This window comes from Pygoscelis adeliae, unplaced genomic scaffold, assembly GCF_000699105.1.
Source record: "Pygoscelis adeliae isolate BGI_AS28 unplaced genomic scaffold, ASM69910v1 Scaffold353, whole genome shotgun sequence".
NCBI classification, from domain to species: Eukaryota; Metazoa; Chordata; class Aves; order Sphenisciformes; family Spheniscidae; genus Pygoscelis; species Pygoscelis adeliae.
The window spans coordinates 1,566,208-1,590,428 of NW_008824445.1; the positions used below are offsets into that span (position 1 = coordinate 1,566,208).

The 24,221-nt window shown below is 40.3% G+C and overlaps 1 protein-coding gene across 1 annotated transcript in view; it reads right to left on the reverse strand.

The window, feature by feature from the left end:
• Positions 1-24,221, reverse strand: part of TMEM132D (transmembrane protein 132D) — a 260,560-nt gene that overhangs the window by 24,919 nt on the left and 211,420 nt on the right. Inside the window, exon 5 of the mRNA XM_009320945.1 lies at positions 17,163-17,306. Coding sequence (XP_009319220.1) covers positions 17,163-17,306 — 144 coding nt within the window. The remainder of the gene's footprint in view (positions 1-17,162; positions 17,307-24,221) is intronic.

Genomic DNA, 24,221 nt, shown 5'->3' on the forward strand with positions numbered 1-24,221 from the left:
ACTCATACCATGTTATCTGTTTACCGTTAAATCGAGTTGAGTCCTGAACTTTGATATCTGAACTATCTTCAAACAAGCAAGAAGAAAGAATAGCCAGATTATGGGAAAGGGACTCCACCTGAAAGCATACTACCCTGCTGTTATTGACACGTCTTGCATGTTCTCAGTGTTTAGGAGTTGATGATGTTAATAACAAAATTGCATAACTGATCCAGAAGCCCCAGTGAAGCTGTATTTCATGTGAAGACACCAGGGTTCAGAAGGTACAGGAATGAGCAGGCGTGGGTCTGTGTACTCAGTAGCTGGACCTCTTCCAGCCAACTCCTATTTAAAGCCTATGATGAACTCTGGACACTTAATGGAAGAACTGTACCAGTCAGCAGCTTGTCTCTCCCAGCACAGGCTGGAAGAAGCAGAGCGGCTCCATGCATGCATTCTGGATGCAGGCAACAAAGACACAAAGAGGAAAACAGATGAAGCCATGAGGAAGTCTTTTAACCTGGATTTGGCCTTGTAATTGAAGAATGGTCTAATTAGTCAGCAAAATCTTCCAGATTCGCACAGCAGTGCTGGGATTCTCAAGGACACTAGAAGGACTTGGGTGCTGAGGTCCCAAATGATCAGAAGTGGACATCAAATTCTGCTAGTTCATGCTGAAAATCCCTCTGTGGAAATCAGGATTACACCACAGACAAAGGATGGGTGACTACTCTTGCGTCTGTCTAATTCATTACAGGTTTTAGAGTCAGAGGTGTAAGAGAGGGACTTTTGAATACCAGGATTTGCACCGAGTTCTGCAGTACCCTGGAGAGACCTGCATCTCCTTTCAAAGACAGATATTCCCACCTCCAAAGAAACATTTATGAAAATATGTAACAGAATTGTCAAGCAGCAGTTTCACTTGCTCCTGCAGTGCTTAGAGACGTGTTACATCTTCACTAGTCCCTGAAAGAGTAGCTGCTGTTACTCACATATGAGCTGGTAGAAAGGAACCTTCTAAAATAAGATGTCCCCTCGAAAATAGCACACATGGTATAGGGCAGCAGAAAGGGGAATTAGGAGAGTTTTAAATTCAGTTATTGCTATTTATTGGAACGAGGCAGGTGATGGAGCCTTAGTCCTGGACCATCTCCTGTTCTGCCACAAATCACACAACTACACAGCCACAAGCCTAAGACTAATCAATTTTTACAACAAACCTGAGGCACTGACTCCTCTTTCTTGACTCAGTCATGTCTAAGTAAGCTCAGAATCAGACCAGACACATCAGCCCAGGGGATGCAGACTGTTTTCCCAAAAGTAGTGCTTCCAGAAGTACTACCACAGCACCAGCTAATCTTCAGCACTTACCTTTGCAGGTACAGCTCAGAGGGGAGGAAGAAAGGTGGCAAGAAAAGTGCATTTCATGAGGCTGGTGCTTTCTCGCTTGCTACGAGTGCCCACATCTGTGAACTATGTTAGAGAGGTCTGAGTCCCTCACACCCATCTACACGAAAGGGCAGAGCCATTTTCCTTACGTTTTAGCAGGATGCTAAGATGACTTTTTTCCTTAAGCTTAAGTCTATCAGTACTTAAAGGGGGCTTATAAAAAAGATGGCGGCAGACTTTTTAGCAGGACCTGTTGCGACAGGACAAGGGGGAATGGCTTTAAACTAAAGGGGGGTAGATTTAGACTAGATAGAAGGAAGAAATTTTTTACACTGAGGGTGGTGAAACACTGGCCCAGGTTGCCCAGAGAGGTGGTGGATGCCCCATCCCTGGAAACATTCCAGGCCAGGTTGGACGGGGCTCTGAGCAACCTGATCTAGTTGAAGATGTCCCTGCCCACGGCAGGGGGGTTGGACTAGATGAGCTTTAGAGGTCCCTTCCAACCCAAACTATTCCATGATTCTATAAATTCCCAGGAAGATGAGTGGAGCAGTTTTTATAGTGAGGCTCTTCAGAAATTGCTAGTTCAAGAGTTAGGTGGATACGTGAGCGTTTCACTTTACAGGACACGCAAGTGATACGACAGTGCAGCCTGTCAGCTCTTCTCTGGCATTCCACAGATACACTTGCTCTTTTATAAAGACCTCATGGCCAAAACCCAGCAACACTCACGTATTTAGTGTTGATGCTGTGCCAGACATACTCAGCCTTTAGTGCTTCACTTATGCTAATGCACAGTCCCCTGCGTAAGCATACCCTGGCCTACATTGCAGGCACCTGGAGCAGCTGGGCAGCTGCGCCCTCTCCTCTTGGTTTCCAGACAACGTGAACAAACTGGACAGCTCAACTATATGCAAAGTTCCCTGGAAAAATGTACATATTAATGCCAAGCTCTCAGCACAGCGAGCTGGCAAGAGCTCACTCCGGTTTTATCCTTCACACTCATCAGTGGGCTGAGTGGACAACTGACGGCAAGGGCTAAATATTACTGCAATTGTACTGAGCTCAACCTGGTACTGCAATTCCAGCTGCTCATAAACTTACCTTTTTTATTTAAAATAGAGCAGAGACCAGACTCATTTGGTATCCCTGTGCTCACTAATCATGCACTTGTCAGTGAGGCTTCAAAGTAGCAGATTGCAAGGTTTGCTGGCGTCCTGTCCCTCTCCTCTGTTTTCCTGCTGGAAGCCTGCCTGTGCCATCACTCAGTTGCACTCAACTTCAAGACCTACTATGAAAAAAGTTGCATGTATCTGATGATTGCCACTCATCCATTCCCAGGGAGAGTAAGACTGAGAAAGAGGGAGCACTTCTTTGTGCAGGATGGCATTCAGTGGGCTCCACAAAGCCTTCTGAACTTCTCCAAGAATTATTTGCTCTGAGATTTTTAGGTGAGTTATTAAAGTCCCTATTTCCCCCTCAGGTGAATAAGGGTTGTCTGCCTCAGGAAGATGCTATGAGGGACTTGCTAAGATTATTAAAATTTTTTTTCAGAAGCAGAGGTGATCCTCACCATGCAAAATCACATTACAGAAAGAGAAAAGCTGATAACAGGATATGTATAGTTCCTCCCTAGGCTCTTCTCTGCTGTGTCTCACCCTCTCTTTGTGTACGTATGTGCGTATTTCAGCGGTCTGAGATACAACAGTTAAGAAGAGGCTCCCTAATACTTTTCTTTTTATGTTTGAAAAGCAGGACTCCATATAATGGAGGAAGAAGGCAAATGAAAGATGTGATATTTACAACAGAACTGTGATTGCTGCAAAATCTCAGCGTGTAGTTATTCACGCCTATAGGAATGCTGGGAACCAAGCTACACTTCAAACTTGTTAGCTTCCATGTTTTTCTGCATAAAGCAGTACTAAAAAAGAGTTGTTCTATCACCCTCAGATATTGAGAGGAGATCTTAGCATGGGTTCATCTGGATCTTTGAGCCTTCTTCCTCAGACATGTGCAGACAAGGGAAATTTTAGTTTCTTTGCACTTATAGGTGGATATGTGTGAATTCTGAAAGGCTTTCACAAGCTAAAATAAATCTTTCCACATGAGCAGACACTTAGATGGAGACGTCACTCACATGGCATCTGTGTGTGTCCTACGTGCTTTGTATGTACAAAACACCATCCACAGAAGTAGCCCGGCCAATTCTTTTCACCAAGAGTGCCTTCTTCCAAATCTTTATAGGTGGCCAGCATGTAAATGTTGCTATTTAGGCTCTTTGGATTACAACAATTTCTCATTCCCATATCTACTTGTAAACCTTCTGACAAAATTTATGAGCAAAGGTAATTTTCCAATGGATCAATGTTTCTTCCTCTTTTGCACAACTTCTTAATAGACTGCGTGTACTGCAGAAGTGTGTTCCCTTGTAATACATTATTTCTCAAACAATTCTAAAGTTCATCTACTTTAAGTAAATCTGGCTGTTTCAGCTAAAGTTGTGTAGCCTTAGGGATTCTTTACCAGATAGCAGATGATCTTTTTAACACCTTGAGTTTCTGGCTTTCATATCTTCCATTAAATCAATCTCTCTTTCATGATTTATATTTATGCCAATGCCCAATTCTATTACAACTCCCTCTTCTGCTTTCTCAATTTTCTCTATTATTCTTTTTTGGGTCTATAATATCATTTCAGCGGCTAACTCATAGGCTGTCACTTCACATTTATGAACTGAAACATGAATGTGCATTATTACTTTATTTTTATGAAAATCCATGATAACTAAGGCACTGATTCAATTTCTACCAAGAAGCTTCATGTTTGGTTTCATGATATCTGGCCTCTAACCTCCATCCCTCCAAACAAACTTTTACGTCTATATTTACATATTGGGATCATTACAGTTCTTTTATCTTCCTGTCCCAATGACTTCAGAAGCTATAATGGATTTAGGCGGGAGTTTAATCAGAAACTGCTCTTTTCTGTATTTCAGGCTACATTTCACGTGAAAGGGAAGAATATGACTCTAACAAATGAAAGACTTGATGCAATGCCCAAAAAGCCCTAGGCTAGCTAGATAAGTGTTTAGTGGAACAGACAATTAGACAGTGGGAGATCATGGTGGTGCCCCATTCCCTAGGAAGCTGGCATTCATTTTATACCCGTTTGTATCTCTGTAACAAAACCACTCTCAGTAGTTTGCCTCTGTTTTACAATGATACCAGTGCAGGCAGAATCGGATTCTTTTCAGCATTTTTCCCCTTATTTTCCTTCTTTGATGAGCAGGGAGTATCTCCGAGTATCCTCAGAGATATACTCAGGTCAGTCTTGGTCCCCCAGCTCTGGCCCACCTGCACTCCTGTCATGCTATAAAGAGGAAAGAAAACATATGAGGCTTTTCCACTTACAGATAACGGGACTGGCCACTGCAGTGTCAGCTTCTGACAAAAGAGCCAAGTTGGGGGTGTTCCCAGGAAGAGAAAACATACCAAGCTCCAGAAAAGCCTGCCTGAGCGATGGTCTTATTATGATTTAGCACATTAAAACTCGTTCAAACTTAGGGCAGAGGCCTGAAGCACCCATGAATCTGCTAGCAGCAAACTGGTCTGCACAGGGATTAGGTTCCAGAAGACATAAATGTGCCTCTCTTAATTCCAACCTGTGTGCTGCAGATACCAGGTGGGTCTGAAGAGACGACTTTGCATCTAAAGCCTTTTCAAAAGGAAAATGTAATGATAGCTGAGTAATAAGTCTGAGGATTCAGCAGAATTTTCTATACTTACTGCAGCTGGCTGGTGGATGAGAGTTTTTCTACTTTTTCGTCGGTGGGCATCACCTGCTTACTGCCGGACCTTACCAGGGATAGTTCAGATTTCATCCTGATCACACACTTAAACTGATCTCTTGAATTATATTTTCCAATGTGTGCTCAACTCCCATTAGACTACACAAGCTCAGTGACCTTAAATCGCATTGAAAACCTCAGGCTTACAATCAAGTTGTTTTTCTAATCCTTCCTTGGATCCTTTCACTAAACAAAAACAGAGTAAATGACAGATCAGACAAAGCTAATTATTACCACATCTGGGGATATCCGTTGTAAAATAAGGGGCAGCTTATGGCCCTAAAGGATTGACTTTGTCTTGACATATTATACTAACCTCTGGCAAAAGTATATGATTAAACATAATTGTTTAAACTAGAAGTTTGTAAACAGCTGATGATTTCACCCTTGACAGCGTGTAAAGCAGATAACTCATCTTTTGCTGATGACTGAGTGGGAAAGAGACCAAGACCCTTTCACTGTGGATCTCCCCTCCGCCAGCACAATAAGAGATTATTTCTTTATTTGTTTCCTGTGCTGTTGAGTGAAGGAAGTCCTCCCCCAGCTAATGTGCTTCTGGGATCATCTTCATTCATGTCCCCAAGTAATTTCTGATTTCTCTTTTCTACAGTTTTTCTGCGTTAGGCACACTTTATGACGTTTAATGTCTCATTTTATGCGCTCTGTTTTCTCAGAGCCTCAACAGCAACAAACCAACCAACCAGCCCATGAAGAAAACGCTTATCAGTAATTAGCCCTGCTAGAAACCAGACGATAACTGTCAGAACTGGACACTAAAAAGTACAGGATGATGTTACTCATACCTACATATAGCTTTCCTGGCAGCCTGAGCTCCAAAGAAATAAATATCAATGAATGCAGTCCAGCTGAATCTACTTAGAGGAGAGAGAGCAGGAGATAAGATTAGACACACACATTGTTTAACCTGGGAACAAAGGGCAGAATTAGGAAAACTACTTGTCAAGGTGTCTTCAAAAATTAGTATAGTACATACAACTGTATTGCCAGAGGGGCCGTTTCTTATCCCATCTGCAGGCCTGTGTGAAATCCTTGTGATGAAATTCTCAGCCCTAGGGAAACAGTTGCTTTCAAGATTTGTTACAAGCTTGAAACTTAGCTCAGCATCATCAAAATGTGTGAAGAACTTCCAAGGAAACTTGGGCTGACTTATGGCTATGGCACTGAAACAGCTAAAATTGGCTCTGGCTGATTGCTTTCAGCATTAAGCTGATGCCAAACGAAACCATCCAGTGATGGTGAGAGCTGTGCTTAGACTTACAAAAAAATTCCCAATAAGGACCCGACTTTCTCTTCTCTTCATCAAATAAAGTGGAGAGCAATCCCATTAACTACACTGGGTTAACTCTGGATTTTCAGTGGCAGAAATGAGATCTAATCATTAGCAGAAATTGTATGCATGCATGTGAGACTAGCCCTGAATTTTTCTTTTAGTGATAGTCAAGTGCAATTAATCTAATGCTTACAGACAATGCATAAAATGTAGTTTAGTACACATCCATTGTGCCTTTAGATGCCTAGTGACCAGGGCAAATGATACTTTCCTTCATTACTGAAGTTTCACTTCTCCCTCTCTGGCTTTTAGTAGAATGAAATGGAGCATGTAATGGAACGTCATGTTCACAGGTTTCATTTTGGTATCAGCTCCAGGTCTGCACAAAATCTCAAACACTACAACAGCTCTTCACATGCTCACAAATGCTAAAAGAAATTGCTGAAGGCACTCAAATCCCAAAGTCTAAAGAAGATGCCCTAAATTTACTCAAACAAAAACCCTTTACAGTTGCAAAATAATTACCTGCTTGCAAATAATCAGGTTATTTTTAATTGTTATTAAATGGAAGAGATTATATATGTTGGGAGAAAATATCAGCTTTCTATAATACCCACCTGCTCTAAATACACTGTTATACTTTTAACTAAAATTGAAGAGTCATTAACAGCAGTTTTTGTAGGTGCTTAGGTTTCTAATTCCTAATTAAATTAATTGGATTGGAATGCCTAAATAGCTTCAAAAATCAGGCTTATCATCCAATAACCAGTTAAACAAGGCAATGATGCAAAATAAGGCTGAAACAGGAAAGTTGTACAGCATTTCTATGGGTAGCTGGTGTGGGAAAAATAATAGTACTATTGTCTCCTACAAACAAATACAACAGCTGTGCCATCACCTTAGAAAAGGCAACAGACCAGATCCTGTCACACGTGTAAAGCATGAGAACTATTACAGGTAAGTATTTTTGATAATAAACTGGACTCAGATAACTCCTTGTATTCTGACATCTCAAAGCGCTTTTCAGATGTGTTTTACTTGTTTACCTTCTCATGCTCTTGGAAATCCTTCAGAAGTACTATGTCAATTCTATAAGTAACTGCAAAGAGGACAAGTAAATGGGTAGCCAAAAGTCATGACGGAAAACCAGGGAAGTGCTGAGAGCACAAGCCAGGACTACACTGCACTTGACAGAATGAAACAATGCAAAAACATCTGCCCCCAAAACATACTCATTCTGAGCTATTTAAGGATAGCAATTTTTTTTATTTGATTATGCCACACCAAAAACATATCCGGAAAAGGATGAATTGGCCCTTCATAGGATACATTTCCTCTGCTGAAGCTTACCTAGCTCCCTAAGTGGAAGTTGAGCACTTCTGCAAATCTTAAATAAGGAACTGCAGGATCTGGACATGCAGCCAATCGTGCTTATGAGATGTTAGGATACCACTAGGTATTTTATTGTCTGGAAACTTTCAGAAAAGGTTGGCAATGGGACTGATACAAGAAGGTTAAAAACTGGCAACCCAAAGGGTAGGTAAGGGCAGAAACACAGAGAAAAATATTTAAGACATGGCAAGCACAGAAAAATAGCAAAAGCAGCAGCAACAGTCAGTACGGAACAGCTGGATAGCCACTACAGAAGAACCGCAGGAGGAGGGAGAGATGAGGCTCAGTTAAGATGATGGTGGGCTGGGTATCACTAGCTGAATGTAAGTGACAACAGCAGCTAACAGAGTCAAGCACTGGAGGGAGAAGTATATCCAAAGGTGGACACATCACCTCCCATACATTGTCTTTAGATTCGTTTTCCTGCACCCATATGGAAGGGAAGAGAGACATGAAAACCTGCTCTGTGGATATAGATGTTTCCTGTAGCAGGACATGATCTGCAAGATTTCTTCCTGAATTTAGAAGTGCTCTGACTGCACTCAGAAATTCAAGTATCGCTCTCCATGGTACCAAAGGGAACTGTTCACCCTCTAGATTTCTGTCTACATTTCTTCTCTCCTTATTAATTAATCCTTGGTCTGGTAAATAGTGAGCACGATTATCTGCCTAAAACAGAATAAAAAAATGATTTGAAAAGTACCCTGTCTAAGTGGATCAGCCACAAAGGTCTGAAACTTACTTTGCCTAAGTCAACTCATTTAGCCTGTGGCCTGATGTACGAAGTCCTTGCCTTTTAAGCTTCAGGCAGAAAGAGTTACATGCTTGCCTCAACGAGGTCCTAGAAAGTAATGCAAAATGGTCCAGAGAGTGGATAAAAGGGAAGAAAACTTCGGTCAGTAGACCTGCACAGACTCTGTTACATGAGAAATCTGGAAATATTTCTAAATCCTTACTCAGCCACTAATATTTTATCATGACAGTCATTTTCATGTGCTGTGATTAAGTTAAATTAAACAAGAGTGCTTCCTAAAGAGTCTGCACTCTGTCCTAGTTAGGGTTATGTATATTATTAACAATCACAATGATGATGCTCAGATAGTACATTTTATGCAAAGATCTCAAAGCATTTTTCAAGGATTTAGTATTAATGCTCTTTATCTGTCAAGGTAATTCAGAACCATTATACATCTTTTGTATGTGTCTACGCTAAGACAGATCAGATAAATGACATGCCAAAGATCACAATAGCACACCGATGTCACAGCTGAAAGCGTATGCCAGAGCCCACACTATAACCAGCACATTTCAATACAGCATCTTAAAACCCATCCAATGGGTTATCCAATTGTTATCCAATCTTATTAAGGCAGAGGCAAATGAAATGAAAATCAAGTGTCACATCTGTATGCAGACTGAGCCCTTATTAGAATCTGTAATGCCTAAAATCCCAGCCCCGGTTTAACCGCTAGAGCATACTTCCTTTCGTCATTACCAATGAAGAAGAGAGAACTGGACATGATTACAAGTTCGGGCTCATTGCGTCCTTTCAACCTCTTAGCCTTCCTAACACTTGTAGGCTCTTTTTTTCCTTCATACATGTATGTCCTAAATAAGCCCCTCGCTCTTCCAATTGCCTCTGAGAACTCTAGAATTCCTCCAAGTATCCCATAGCTAATATTCAGGATATTTCAGATCGGACCAGCAGTTTCTCTACTAACTCCAGATCACCAGCCTCATCTTCAGCTAATATTAATCACTATAGTACTGATACAGTCACGGGATCTAAGCATATTTAAATCAGCTGAAAATATCTTGTCACATACATTTTTATTTTAATAAGACTAATCCCCTTCCATAGCTAATACAATAACTGGACAGTCCTCCAAATGATAAGCAAAAGCAAAGTCATTTAGTGTCTAATGCTGTATCTGATATGTCCAGAAAAATCCCAAATTGGGCTGCAAAGACAGTAATTTATATGGCATACTGTAACTTTTTCCTGTGTGGTAACAAAGCAACACAGAGTTTTGTGTCATGATCTGGAGGATGGCTTAGTGCAGTCACGAAGAGCTATAAATACCACATCTTCTAAAAGAAAGTGGCAGACGGTCACTGGAACACAAAGAGTTTTAAAGCTAAAGGGAACTTTTTAAGAGAAAGAATCACAACTTATAATGATTAATGCAAGTTCCTGTTTTGGAAACTGGTGCTATTGGATGATCTGGGCCCAATTTAGCTTTCATTTGTATCAGTGTAACATCATGTGCTTCAGTGATGCACTGCTGGCTTAGCCCAGTGGAAGAAAGAAGAGAGCTGATTTCCCTTTGTATGCAGGTTGTCTGTTCCTTACTTCCTCGGCACATTTTTTCTAGAGATCAACCAATCTCTTTTCATTGAGATGATGGAGCACTTCTCAATGCTGGGATTCAGTATACAGTGAGTTGGGTTTTGAAAGCAGCTAAAAAAAGTAAGGCCCCTAATCCCCTTTGAAAGGCAAGGTGATTTTGACATTCCTACACGGCTATCTTCTGCTGTACAAATCTGACACTCAGAAATAGGTGAGCCACTTGGAAGATCCTCTTCACGATAGTTTCTGAGCATCTTCACTGGGGGGTTTCACAGGCACAGCGCCAGGATAAGCCTTTTACATGGGTGGTATCAGACTAATGATGTGACAGCATGGGAATGCCTGTGCAAAGCCATAATTTCACGTCGCTTAAACGAATACACAACAGAAAGAAGCACTCCTGGCCACCTCTCACCCTCAGCTACCGATTCCCACTCCGATGTCACTTCTTTCCCAGTGCTGACACGAGCATCATGAGCATCTGAAATGAACTCAAGCAGGGAGCTGAGCAGGCAGACAGCTCATTCACCAAAAAAAAAAAAAAATTGATTCATTTTCACTCAGCTGCACTCATGGCCAGCAGAAAGACGGGAATGCAGCTCCATGTTAGTTAAACAGTCACAGAATTGCACCTTAGCAATCATTTAACACATTAGGGACATTCATCGACTCCTTTTGGGTTCAGCAAAAGATTAAATCTGCTCACTCAGATCCCCTTTGGCATCACTGTTTGGACATTCTTTAGATTTTGTCTCATTCTTTTTATGGATATAGACATATTCCTCCCAATAAAGGAACAGAAATACCCACAGAAAGAAAGAGATTATCACCCCTGGCTCTACAAGAACACATATTCTTTCCCATTAAGCACAGAGACACAGATTTCTGGGTATCTTCTGTAGAATTTTGAGGAAGTCTCAATTCAGGAATTATTTGGATTTTTCCATTACAAAGAAGTTTTGTACCTTATAAGCTTATAGTCTTTCATAAATATAAAGAAACTGTAGTCAACAGCAACTGTAGCAGTCACACTGGGATTTTCAGTATGGATGATTACAAAAAGGCAAACGACTCCACAAAAACCTTGTTACTTCTCAAGATTCACATCAGAATAATGAATTGGCAGAATATGAAAGAGAGAAATCCAGTAACTTCAACAGCTTTTGGTGAGTTTCAGATGATTCCTGGGAGATGTGGGACTGTTATATCAGTTCTACATTCAGAACTCATCTTTGCCATGTCTGCTTTTCATACCAGAGAGAGATTAAAATTGTTTCTGCTCCATTTATAACCAACATCAACAGCACATGGACTGAACTCAACAGTTATTATTACAACTTTTATTTTTGACAGAGCATTTTTCTGAGTTTGTCCTTCCCCTGATTACTAGAGTAGATCAGAAAAAGTATTTTCTTTTTCACAGTTGCTTCATCCTAAGGTGAACAGTTCAGAAAGATTCTGATGTCAGGAATACTGAAACTGAGTTGAAATGACAGCACATGATTTCATCATTTTCTATAAAAATGAAATGTTTAGACATCGCAGAAAAGAAAAACAGCCATTTGCTGACTTAAATCAAATGTTTGTTTCAAGACAGATCAAAATGATTTGGGATGGAATAAGGCAGTTCAGCTGGTGAGAGAAAGCACATTATATTGTGGAAAACCATGGCAGGAACTTGATCTTCACCGAACCCTCAAGGCAGAGATTTATTTTCCCATTGTAAAATTCAGCCCTACACAACCATACTCTTCTATGCAAGTGTTCAATCTCGACAAAATCCCATTTGTTGATGGGCAAGTATTTTCTTTGATATCATTCAACAAACTATGTGATTACATCTGCTTTTTCCTTCTATTTGGATCCTCTGAACCCTGAGCAACCAAAACCCATGCGACAACCTCACCCAAATGCGATATTCCACATTCTGGATAGCTAGTTTAATCGATCACTACTGCTGAAATAGGGCTTGCTCTTCCTCACTCTTCCCCCTCTCTCACTTTGCTTTGCCCCAATGCAGGATGCTTTCTCTTCCTTCTGTCCTTCTCCCTCCACTAATTAATTCACTGGAGCAAGCGCCAGGAAAGGGTGAATACTTGGCTTCCCCCTTTTGACTAGGTGAGCTCTTAGACTCAATTAAGCCATAACATGCATCTCAAATCACTCTTAGCTTGGCTTAAGCTCAAGAGATCACAGGGAAAGTGGGATTCTTCATACTCTCGTTTTTAAATTTTTGTGTATCTTTGCAGTACCTCTGTTTTGGGGGCCCAGGCCTTTGACCTGCAGCCGTGATGGTTTTCTTTTCCATTTGAAAGCTGGAAGTGAAAAATTCTGTAATCACATGCCTCCAAGAATGTGTTGTAAAAAGAATATCAAATGGACTCCCACTAGCAGTATGGTTGTGAAATCTGCAGCACTGGAACTGCCAATGCTAAACTAAGGAGCAGATAAAATCCTAGACTCAATTATCTTCTCCCTTTGATTTTTTCCTCTGTCACTCCACTGCCTTTAGAAGAATTCAACTTTTCCCTGAAGTGCGCCAGTGTAAGGAAGAAAAGAAACAGCTGTTAAAAGTTTAATGTTTTAAAACACTGTCTGCTTCAGGCTATTTTAAATGCTCTGACACTTCAGTTTTCGTAAAGTCTGTCACTTGATTAAAAATAAGTTATTTTGCCACAGATAAAACCACACTAAGTGTTACTGCAAGATTTATTAGTCTGCAGTAATACTTTACAAAGTGCCAGTGCATTGTTATCCCCTCTAATACAGTCCAAAGTGAACAGAACAAAGCAGCTACCAACCCTTCACCCGATCAGCAATAACTTCCTACCATGTAGCTGTGGCTGGAGTAGTCTGGCTTTGCAACTCCACAGCTGCTTGATAAACAGCAAGCAGGGATAAAACATTACTGCTTCGCTCCTCACACACAGCCAGAAAGATGAGAGTCTGCAGAGGACAAGCACCAACGCCAGGCAATCGTCCCACAGCCAGAACTGGTTGTAGAGCTTTGGGAAATGGGAATTCAGAGCAAAAGGCCACCCTGCAACATCTTGCACGGCCCCTGCACATGGGACACAGCCCCACGGCTCTGGCAAGTCCTACATTGTGCAAAGGATATCAGTAGTAACAACCCTCCTTTCACTCCTTCTGCCCCCAGGAGTTTGCTTGTAATACAGACAAAAGTTAGTATGCCTGCCCTCCGTTTGCATCCTTATCTGAGATCTAAGAAAAGTACAAGGTGCTCTAGAAGGAAATAAGCTAAAGGTATTTTGTTAGAAAAGCATGTAATTTTGGATAACACACAGATTTGGAATGGAGTCTTCTACAAAATAGACAGTGTAGTATAAAAAAGGGCCAGAGAAACTGTATCCTGTTCCCAGTGTTGGCACCATTCGCTGTGTGACTTCTGGCAAGTGGCTTCTGGACAGAGCTGAGAATATGTTGGAATTTTTAGTTAACTGATCAAACAAAATGAATCTAAAGGTGTTTTCATTTCAGAGCAACCAAAATGCAGATTTTCAATTAACTCATCAAATTGAAAATGCAGAGCATTGGAAAGTGTTGCTTTGGAGACTTTTAGGCTTTGTTGAGCCTTGAAAAAATGGTCATTTTGAAATGGAAATGTCTTTTCAAAATGAAAGATTAAAAGATGTTGGTTTTTCCTCTCTCCTCTCCTCATTCTTGATTTCAATAATCTTGAGAATTTGATCCATATTAACAACTCAACAAAAAAAGTCTGCTCACTAATGACTCTCTTCCATGAGGGCAGTAGGAGTTTTACCGTCTACTTCAATAGTCAGAACTTCTTTACAGCACTTTGAAATTCTCACCTTAACTTTTCTGTGTCTCAGATTCCTCATTTGTGAAACAGAGCCTATAACATGCCTCCATTTTTTGGCATGGTTACTCTGTCATGGTGGACCAAATCATTTCAGACAATCATTTATCAGTAACAATATTGTTTTAACGGACTAAATTCTGTCCTGACTTATTCAATCAAGTTCAAGTAGATGCAGTTTGGCAGAAAACAAGTCAGTGCAGAATTTGATCTGGCTCTTTAAAGTTCTTTGAAGTCCCAGATGAAAGAAGTGAGTAATAAATGTGGCCCCTGAAACTAAAATAAGAATGAGGTATCCTCATTCTGCAAGGAAAATGAGCTTAAACTCATCATTAATCAACACAAAAAAAATAGGAATAAAAGCTAAGCCACAAAGACGTAATCAATCTGTTAGAAGCTACATGACAGATGCATTGAAAAACAGCAACAGTAAAGACACAAAGGAATGTAATCTTTAATCTTTATATTTCAATGGGCATTTTAAGCAGACGTTTTCTTCCATTTTATACTCACTACTCTAATGCCCAGAGAACAGAAACTCTAATTACTGTTGCATGCTAAAGGCTGGCCAGTAATTATATACCTTTATCTTCATTAGATAAGATGTCTGTGAATAAGGCTTGGTCTGAAACAGAGCAGGTAAACTGAAAACTCAGAGACACATTTTCAATTAAGAGCTCACTTTAAACTGGCAACTCATTTTAATGCTGCTGAAACCTGCCTTCCTCCTGCGAAGGAGTGAACTCTAGTGGGATGTTTGCAGAAGCCCAGAATGTCTTGATCTCTGACTAGTGATTTCCTGTTTTGACACCGGGCCTATCATTAGCATCACTGTGCAATGGCATGCATGTGAATAATATTAAGCACACAAGCCTTTACTGGTATATTCATGTACTTACAATTAATGACAGATATACGCTTGAGCAGTACTACCACTTTCACCTCTTTGCCAGGGTCAGAGCTGAGCATATTGTATACTACAAACTGTTGCAGATTTATATCAGCCAAAACCATTTCACAAATATCCATTGAACATGCCAAATCACCCTGACAAACTAAAACTTTGGAAAATGAAATGGATTTTTAAAATATCTTCCAAATGATATATTTGCTTTTGAATTATTTTTTCCAGTTCTCTGAAAAAAACTAAGAAGTTAGTTAATGAGTGAGTTAGTGAGTGAAGACTTAGTCCATTAACTTCCACAACACAGGGCAAGGACCCCAAATAATTTCTTTCTGTTTTTAAACCTAGATTCAATCCATCAGTTTGCTATATTTGGCAGATATAGCAGATTCAAAAGGTCTTCATAGAAGTAAAAAAAAAAAGTCTGGATTAAGACAGCCAGAAAGACACGTTTAATCAGAAAATACCAGCATGGTGGCTATTCAGATAAATAGAAACCCCAGGTAGATTCTAAAAGGGAAGCATAAAAAAAGCTGGACTTTTAAATTGCTTGGGTTTATCATGTGTATAAGAAATTATCATGAAGTTACTTAAGTCCAGTGAGTGTAAACTTTGCAATTTTTTTTTTTTTGGGGGGGTGGAGTGGGTGGGTGGGATTAAAATCTGTTTAGAGATAGCTCAAGAAAGATCATTTAAACCCATAACCCAGCTCTATTCTTCAATTACCCTGCTCCAAGTTGTCACTCCCTCTGTGACATGAAGTTACTAAACGTGTAGGTATGTCTCAAACTCCCAACAGTTGCCCATATGACAGTAACAACCAAGTACCTACACTCATCTTTGCCTATAAAGGCAAAAAATGTCCACTAGGAAGAGTCTTTTTCAGCTAATGGGGCCCAGGGAGGCTTGCTTTGGAGCTAAACACTACCCTCAGCTGTTTGAATCCAAAATAAAATGAACTAACATAACAGGGAGAAAGCTTAGCATTCCAGTCAGCTTTAGGCTAAGACAAATTTCACAAAGGCCAAGTCCTCAATATGGTGCAGTTCACAAAAGTTAATGGGATAACAGTGATTTCCAGCAGCTGGAGGAGTGGCCTGTAGTATTTGTAATCATTTTGTGACATGCTGGTTATGTTAAAAAAATTCAATTTTAACTTTTATTTGTAGTCATGTCTCTCGTTTCCTTTTCTCAAGTGACAACCACAGATAAGTTTGTGAAAAGATAAAGGCTGCTGTAGACAAGCCAACATTTCTGTCACTATGCTGGAATACTTTCCGCTGTATTTCCCACAATCATCACTGCCGACCGTGTCCTTCCGTTACCATTAATGCGTGTTAACCATTATCCAAGCTGAGTAGGAATACGCAGGACTTCTTACAAGCTTTTAGTAGTAATATTGGTACAAGTTGAAAGCCTTCAAGAAGCAGCAATTTTTTTGAGGGTCCAGACTGACCCTAAGATTTCAGTAATAAAAAAAAAAAAACGCACGTAAAGGCATCCCTCCAGGCTCTCTCCTCCCCACTGGCTAGGAAGGTACACGCTGTGAGTCAAAACAGTAGCGGTATATCACTGCCTAGCATTTCTCTTTCAAGGAAGTTTAGGCTATAGAGCTGTTGTACAGAGTAAATCCACTGCTCGTGTCTTATCCAGTAGTTCCCAGTCCATGATTGGCGGCCAACATGTTTCCTGTGAGACACCCTACTAGCTATTGTGAACAAAGAAAATTCCAAATTTAAAGCTAATGTTGTTTGCAATACACTACTGGCTCAGTACCAAGAAAAGACCCAAACTTTGAGTCATACAGCTCCTGTTCCAATGTGGCAAACCAACTTCAGAGGAATGACCTCCTTCTCTAGGACATGAGCTGACAGCATTTCTGAACCTACACAGCCCATATAGCAGAAAAGTAAAAGGTAAAGGTAGAGTGAACTCCAAAAATACTTCAAAAGTGGGAAGTGACAGTTCCAACTATTTGACATGCAAGATGGAAAAGGTGAGATTTTGTGTTTGTTTTATTGCTCCGCTGAACCAACCTGTAAGTAACAGTGATAATAAACCTTTGTCTTCCAGCAGTAGAACAGTTAGGAAGATGAAAGAACTTGTCACGTTAGAGAACACCACTGTTTTGCAGGGCTTCTGCCTTTGTGCAATGGAGCACTATGTTCCTACCTTAATGACATCTTCGTCTGATGACCTGCACTCCACAGACTCCAGAAGATCAGTCACAGTCCCATCATCTTCCACTGAGATCACTTTGACAGGGACAGCCACTGTTTTCCCCGTGAGAATAGCTGTATTCAGGATCTCTGCTTCCTAAAGAGATCAAAAAAAGCCCCTTTAGTTAATATATTTTGCTATTGATTCATTAGTACCACCTAGATTCAGCTTTACTTTAATTTCTAATGGCTATGCCAAGAACTGTTCCAAGCGCAGCAGGCAGAAAAGACAAATTTCCTCCCTTCAATCCTGGAACCAAACTCCCAGTTCTGATTCAGGGCTGTTAAGATATTTGTCGTGCCCTAATTGCTATTTCATGAATGCTCATCAAGCGTCAAAGCAACCTAACACCCGAGGAATGACCCTGCACCACATAAACAAGATATACCTTGCACCTAGCACTAATGAAATCTCCATCCTGAGGAGCTCACTAGTGATCTTGCTGATCACATAAAAATAGTGTCTTGCTGTTTTACCCACAAAACTGTTTTCTGAAAGGTTTTCTACAAATACTGAAATTATATGACACTATTGGACAAATACTGTCAACATTTACACCAAAGAAGTACTGTGTAATTGCTAGGGAACAAGTCTGGATTGAGGAATCCAAGTGAGGAATCTGCTTTGCCCCAAATCTCCTGGGTGATCTTTTACAAGCCTCTGCAGTGGGGGGTGTCTTCTGCAATACGCACACTTTCTAACTTCCAGTCTGTAGACAGCCTGCACAGGGATAATAGCTGCTACAAAAGCCACCTGGTAGCACATTAAACCATCTGGCATGCAGGGCGTGCTCCAGCACGGCCTCTGACTGCACGTTAGTTCAGTTGGACACTCAGGCTGGCCATGTATATGGAAGCAACTCCAGTCTTAGAGGCAGGCTTTAGGCTGCTCTTTGGGATGCAAAGTTGGCAGATTCAACTTAAGTCTCCCAATTCACAGCCTGTAAAATGGGCTAGTGGCACTGGCTGTCATGGCAGATAAGATCTGGTTTCCCCTGCTCTGCCTCCTAGGGAATTAGTTTAAGAGTACCACCGTTCTGGTCCTGCGTAAATGGCTGTGTACGACAGGACTGTAGGGAATCAGGCCCTCATCAGGTTTTATAGGACTTATCCTGTTGGGTAACAGTGGGCAAGCACTTGTTCACAACTCATTCTTCACCTTTTAATGAGACTCATGCAAAACCATCCTCTCCCAAAAAGGAAGGATGCTGAGAAGGGCCTGGGCTCTTTAAACAAAACGAGCTCTGTAGTGACCTGTGCCACTGGTACGTCATTTTTGTGATGATTATTGCAAAAGGCATTCCTTCTGTTTGATTTATCACTTCTAATTTAAAAGCGCTGAGTTCTGATTATATGAAGAGCACGAGACTAAACAGCACTCCGTTACCTGGGTGTCACACCAGTCTCACACAACAGATATCACTGACTTGTGCCAAGATACACAGAGAGCACAAATTAGTGCCTGAATTCTTCTGCTCCTAATTGCAAGATTCTGCTCGTTCCTGGAAAGGTCTTTGAGCTTTTCAGAACCGTGCCTGCAAATCACAGACTATCCCATAGAACAAGAGGCTCTTGATTTCAGCTGGCTCTTGTGAAATAAAGGCTTCCAAAGCCCCCCAAGTGCTAACGTCTCATTATCTAAATAGCTCAGGCTATGAGCTCTGAGACTAACCTCATTCTACTTGTGGAAGACAACGAAGTGGGAGATTGAAACCAAGTTACCAGAAGATGACGACTCCCCCTACTGCCTCTTGGGCTAAAGAGGAGAAGCTGGGATTTCTCTCATCTAAAGGATACGGATCAAAAAGACCTTTTCCTATTACTTAAAGAAACAGAGACACTTTATTCGGACTCAAAGCAATATTTAAAGAAAGAAAGAAAAAAACCTCCTGGTCTTTTGACAGCTGCTTTGCTAAAGTTTCCCCATCCTCACCATGATCTTTAGGGGAGGGTGAAATAGGATTTCACAAAAGGAGAACTTAAGAAGAAAATCCTCTCCCTCCCTCAGCACAAAAGCCCTTCAGATATTTTGAAATTATAACTCATACAAAGGTGACAATATCTGCCTGTACTATAAGGCCCTTCTGTCTTGAGTGCGCATTTGTTCTCAGTAGAGTATGTATTATTCAAGCAACTGGGATCTCAGAAAGATTTGCAATTAAGTTTCCAGGTTCTTTTATTTTTTTCAGATCTGGGCTTTGCAGCAAAGTTACTGCATGCAGGTTATTTAGATACTTTTGCCACTCTCCTACAGGCTCCACAGAGCTGCAAATGGGGGCAGCTTGACAGAACAAGTGCTATTAAGCATCCATGATAATTTCAGAATCCAGGCATTAGGTCCTGATTTTGCAAACACTTGGGCATGAATCTCATTTCATTGGGACTAACTGAGGCCATACCACATACCTCGCTACTTGCACCTTGTACCAAGCTGAGAAGACCTGCTCCCTCAAACAGGAATGGCCTTATTCCTCCAGTTGATACATTACAGTATGACCCTTGCAATTACTTTATAAAGCAAAGGGAAGTTTAATAACCAAGCCTTTGAAACAGTGTGATTAATGAGGTCTGCTTACCAAAGGCAAATGTAATTTCCCCTGGCAAGAGCTAGTAACTGAGAATGATTCTCACAAGCTTGAAGAATTTCTTTCAAGTTTCTGAATTTTCCAAGTGCTGGCTTTGGATATTCTGAATACAGTCTGCATCCTAATGTATCTGGTACCTGCCACATTCTAGAAGTACATGTAGAAACAGGCTACTTAGTACTCAGCTGTTTCACTGTCACTACCCTGTTTTCCTTCTCTAAAAGCATGTGCATAGCACATCTAATCCACAGGGAATTTCTGCATGTCCAGAGTCTCTGTTGGCTTCAAAGCTCAGTAACATGGTCTCAGGTCCTGCCCCAGAGCTTTCTATCTGAGGCTACAGTCCGACAGATCTGTGCTTAACCCAGTTGTGTGAATGATCGCAATGACTTCAATGAGAGCACTTAAATGCAAGGAGATGAGCGTATTCATACCTCATTCTAAGGTAAGGAAGCAAATTCATATGTTGTCTCTATCCAAAATCAAAGACCCCAGATTCAAAGTTTTGTAGTTTTTGTCTGCATCCATGTTCTAGATGTTCAGAACCAAAGTGTTTCCAGAACTGTGCTTAGTCAGTATCAGCACAATGCCCAGCATGTGACAGTATTGCTGACTCTTAGTCAGTCATAAAAAACCTCCAAAACAATCTTTGTCCCCTCTCTCTCCAAAGGAAATGAGGGAGGTGGGTGGCAAGAAGTAATGCCTGGAGTTCATATAAATGTCTGTGGCGATTTTCTGACTTTCTATCAGCAACTACTTGTTCAGTCCCAGGAAAACAAATCCACCCAATACCTCTCTAAAGTAAAAGAAGGGCAAAGCAAGCTGGCAATGGTCTGAAGCTCTGCTAGTCTACACGAGGGTAACGGAGCTGTACATTCTGTTTGCAGAGTTTTCAGTACCTCTACCTGTATGGACTTGGAGGATGATTTCTTTAGGCACCTGGTTTGCATCCCACCCTTGAACACAGAGGCATAATAACCATTTACACCGATTTACACAGCAGGGGCAGAGTAAAATGCTTATTCAGTCATTTGTTTAATGGCTAGAAAGGGCTTAATGTTCCCCTAGTGAAAGCATATAAAAATTATTTCATTTTTAGGAAACAAACATGATACTTATTTAGCTATACAGAGAGTTATAGTTCAGAGTCTCAGCATGTAAAAGCTATAAATCTAAATAGTTTCTAATTTAAAAGTGTTACTTTTTGCTGCTTAAGTGATAAAGGAATCGTCTGAAGAAATATTATGTTCTTTATCCATAACTAACATGGATTATAGGAGATATGATGTCTGGGCATTGCAAGATGGGAATAGTTATGCTTTTGCACAGCTATAGCCAAATATTCTAACGGCTAAAAGTTGATTCCCTGAGCAGCTATTAAAAAGATGCTGAACTTTCTCTAACTATTACGTAGCATATCTTTATAATTCACAAACACCGCCCCCCCAAATAATAAAATGAAATAATAATCAGAAAAAAACATCTTTCTCCATGTAACAGAAATGGAAGACCAGGTAATCTTTATTCTGAAATTGCTACCATGTTAAAAAAATAGTAATACTTTTAAAGAAGATTCTGGAGTGAGCATTCTTCGCCTACTGAAGAGACTCATATTAAATAACTGAACATATTACGCCCTCCAGCAGAAACATATTCAGAAGATGTACACAGTAAGCATCTATTTAAGTAGGAATGCAGAACTGAATACCTATTAGTTTTTTCAATTTTAATTGGTAGCTTCCCTGCAATTTAATTTCCCTTCAGATATCTTTTGCCTTATAATTTCTGAGGTGAAAGAAAGGACTTTAACAATATCTTTATAAACCTTAAGGAGTTTTTTTCTTCCCCTAGTTCTCTCTGTGTACACAATATTTCCTAATGTTTGTATTAATAATGACTTTTAAAAGAAATACATGACTAACGCTTAGCTTTGAGGCCCCATGTCAAATTTATGTGACAAAGAAAAATTTAGTACTGTCAACATTCTTTTCCAAAAGTGTTTCAGCATGATTCAACACATCATTTTAACGCCAAATCCCTGTTAGCCCTCACAACGCTACAAGCAGCAGTGAGCAAGGCACCAGCTTGTTTTCAAAAAAGACCTGCAGACGTGTTTCCTCAAAATAACTTGGACTGATCTGCAGCTCATACCCTTCAGGAGAAGTGCTTGTCCTACTACAATACACAAGGAAAAAAGTATTAAGAAGTCTCCACAACACTATAATACATGTTCTATAAGCACAGCAGATCTCCAGTTACAGTTTTCATTATAGTAGTGGAATGTATTTTTGCAGGCTAAATATCTAACTTCTAAAATCAAGCCTGTTCCTTTTTGTTTTCAGTAGGTATCCTGGCTTTTAGGTTTACTGTGTACAGACTGCAATAGGGAAGAGAAAAAACCGATCACTGAAATCTCCTGAAGTCCAGGGCATGCCACCAACTGAGAATGAACAGCTGCCAGAAAATCCGCCCCATTTGGCACTCATTAATATCCTCCATTTTCCTTTTCTTCTTTTCTTTTCATCAGCCTGTAGAGCATTAATCCAGGGTACCACACCTTGAATCTTTTCACTGTTTATTTAAAAAAGGCCTAGATTTTCCTCCTCTTCAGCTAGCAGCCATCTTATTTATATCAGAGAATCCATGCTTCAGTCATGCATAACTAATTTCAAATCTTATTTAGCATCAAGTCTCAGAATTAAGAAGCTAAGTGACAGCTGTTTAATTAACTCCTTAAGCTGATTAGAAAGCATTACAGAAATCCCCCCAAGGAAGAGTTTATAACTGTCAAGAGAGCCTAAGGCCATGTTAATGCTTCTGTTTAAATTTAGTAAGCTTCTAAACCAATAAAGTCTAAATGCTTGACATCCTCATGGATGTGGTCAAATTCAGCTTTTTCCTCGTGTTACCACTGCAAGGATAGGAAACAAAAACAACAACATAGAAGGGATTTGAAAAGTCAGAAAGCAGCAGCTGAACAATAATGCGAAGAGATGCATCTCTCTAAAGGAGCTGCTGTGAGTTCATACCACCTAATACTCGATTATACTGGATTAGTACTCAACGCTGGAGTGAAGCTGAGCTTGCACCTTAAATGCAGAGTCATCTCCCAGCTTCTGGTTGCAAGCACAAAGGTTTGTTCATTGGTTCTTAAAACTTAAATCCACCTTTAATGATAAGATTATGGCGGCTGAAGTGCAAGTTTTAGAAGCAGCTGGTGGGGCTAGATACATGGTGGTGCAGAGGAACTGAAAATGCTCCAAAGCAAATTTCCTCGGTTGTAGTACATTATTGTCAGCTCTGAGCTTGCAAATAGCATGAGTTCAGTCTTAAAATATCATAGTACTTGGGCTTGAAAGTACTTGGGCTTGAAATAAATAAAATATAATTCCAATTTCTTTATTTGCCCTCTGGTTTCCGAGCCTTTACGACTCACTAAAAAAAAATTGAAAAATTAGCTGCAATTCTTCTGTGTCCAAAGGAATAAAGGAACTGTGGCCAGAAATAACACAAAATAATTTGTGTGGCCTTTAATATAAATAGAAGAGTTACAAGTACAAGTCAAAATACTGCTAGTATGAGAAATGATGGTGAAACCTAAATGCAAAAATGTGAAAAGACTGACACGAACTTCAAAGTTAGCTGTTTGGTTTAATGTGTGCACCTTTCATTGTGCAGAGTGAAGTCTGAAGTCACTGGGAATGGGAGAGAGGAAGGGGATATAAAAGCAAATTAATCACATTTAATTTAAGCACTTGCTATTTAATCAGTTTCCTTTTTTCCTCGGAACAGGGAAGAGAGCTGCACAATCAGATGTGCTGACACAGGGTTAAAAAGGAGCATAAACAGAAACCCAAATGCATGTTTCTCTGGATATATCTACCTGCTGACTCCTAGTCTTCCACACAGCTGCTACAGAGGGAAAAATGGATTTATTTTTTTTTAATAGCAAAATGTGATTGCAAAACCATTGGTTAGAAAGAAATGGGTGGCAGAATCAATGTCTGAATATATTTTTCATTCTTTCTTTTTCAATCTGTGATTCCTTGAAAAGTTTAGACTGCCATGCAACGGGGGGGTGACTTACCTCCAGCCACACTCTCACTCCTCCGCTGGAGCAGAATCAATGCTCGTGGAGTGAGCAGATTTGGCAAGGATGAGCAGTGAAACAAAGCCATATACACATATAAAGCACAGCAATCACAATTTTCCAGTTAAAAACAGAGAACAGCCAATGGCTGGATTATGCTGCAGGGAAAAAAAGCAACATGGGATAATCACAGAGACTGTCTGTCCCTCCTAATGTCACACACGAGGCATTCAGGAAAAATACCTAATTATATTTAATCTGAGAGTTAACTTTTGCAAAGCCTTTTAGCTATTTTATATTCTTACTAACGAACTTTCATCTCCGTATAGATAGAATC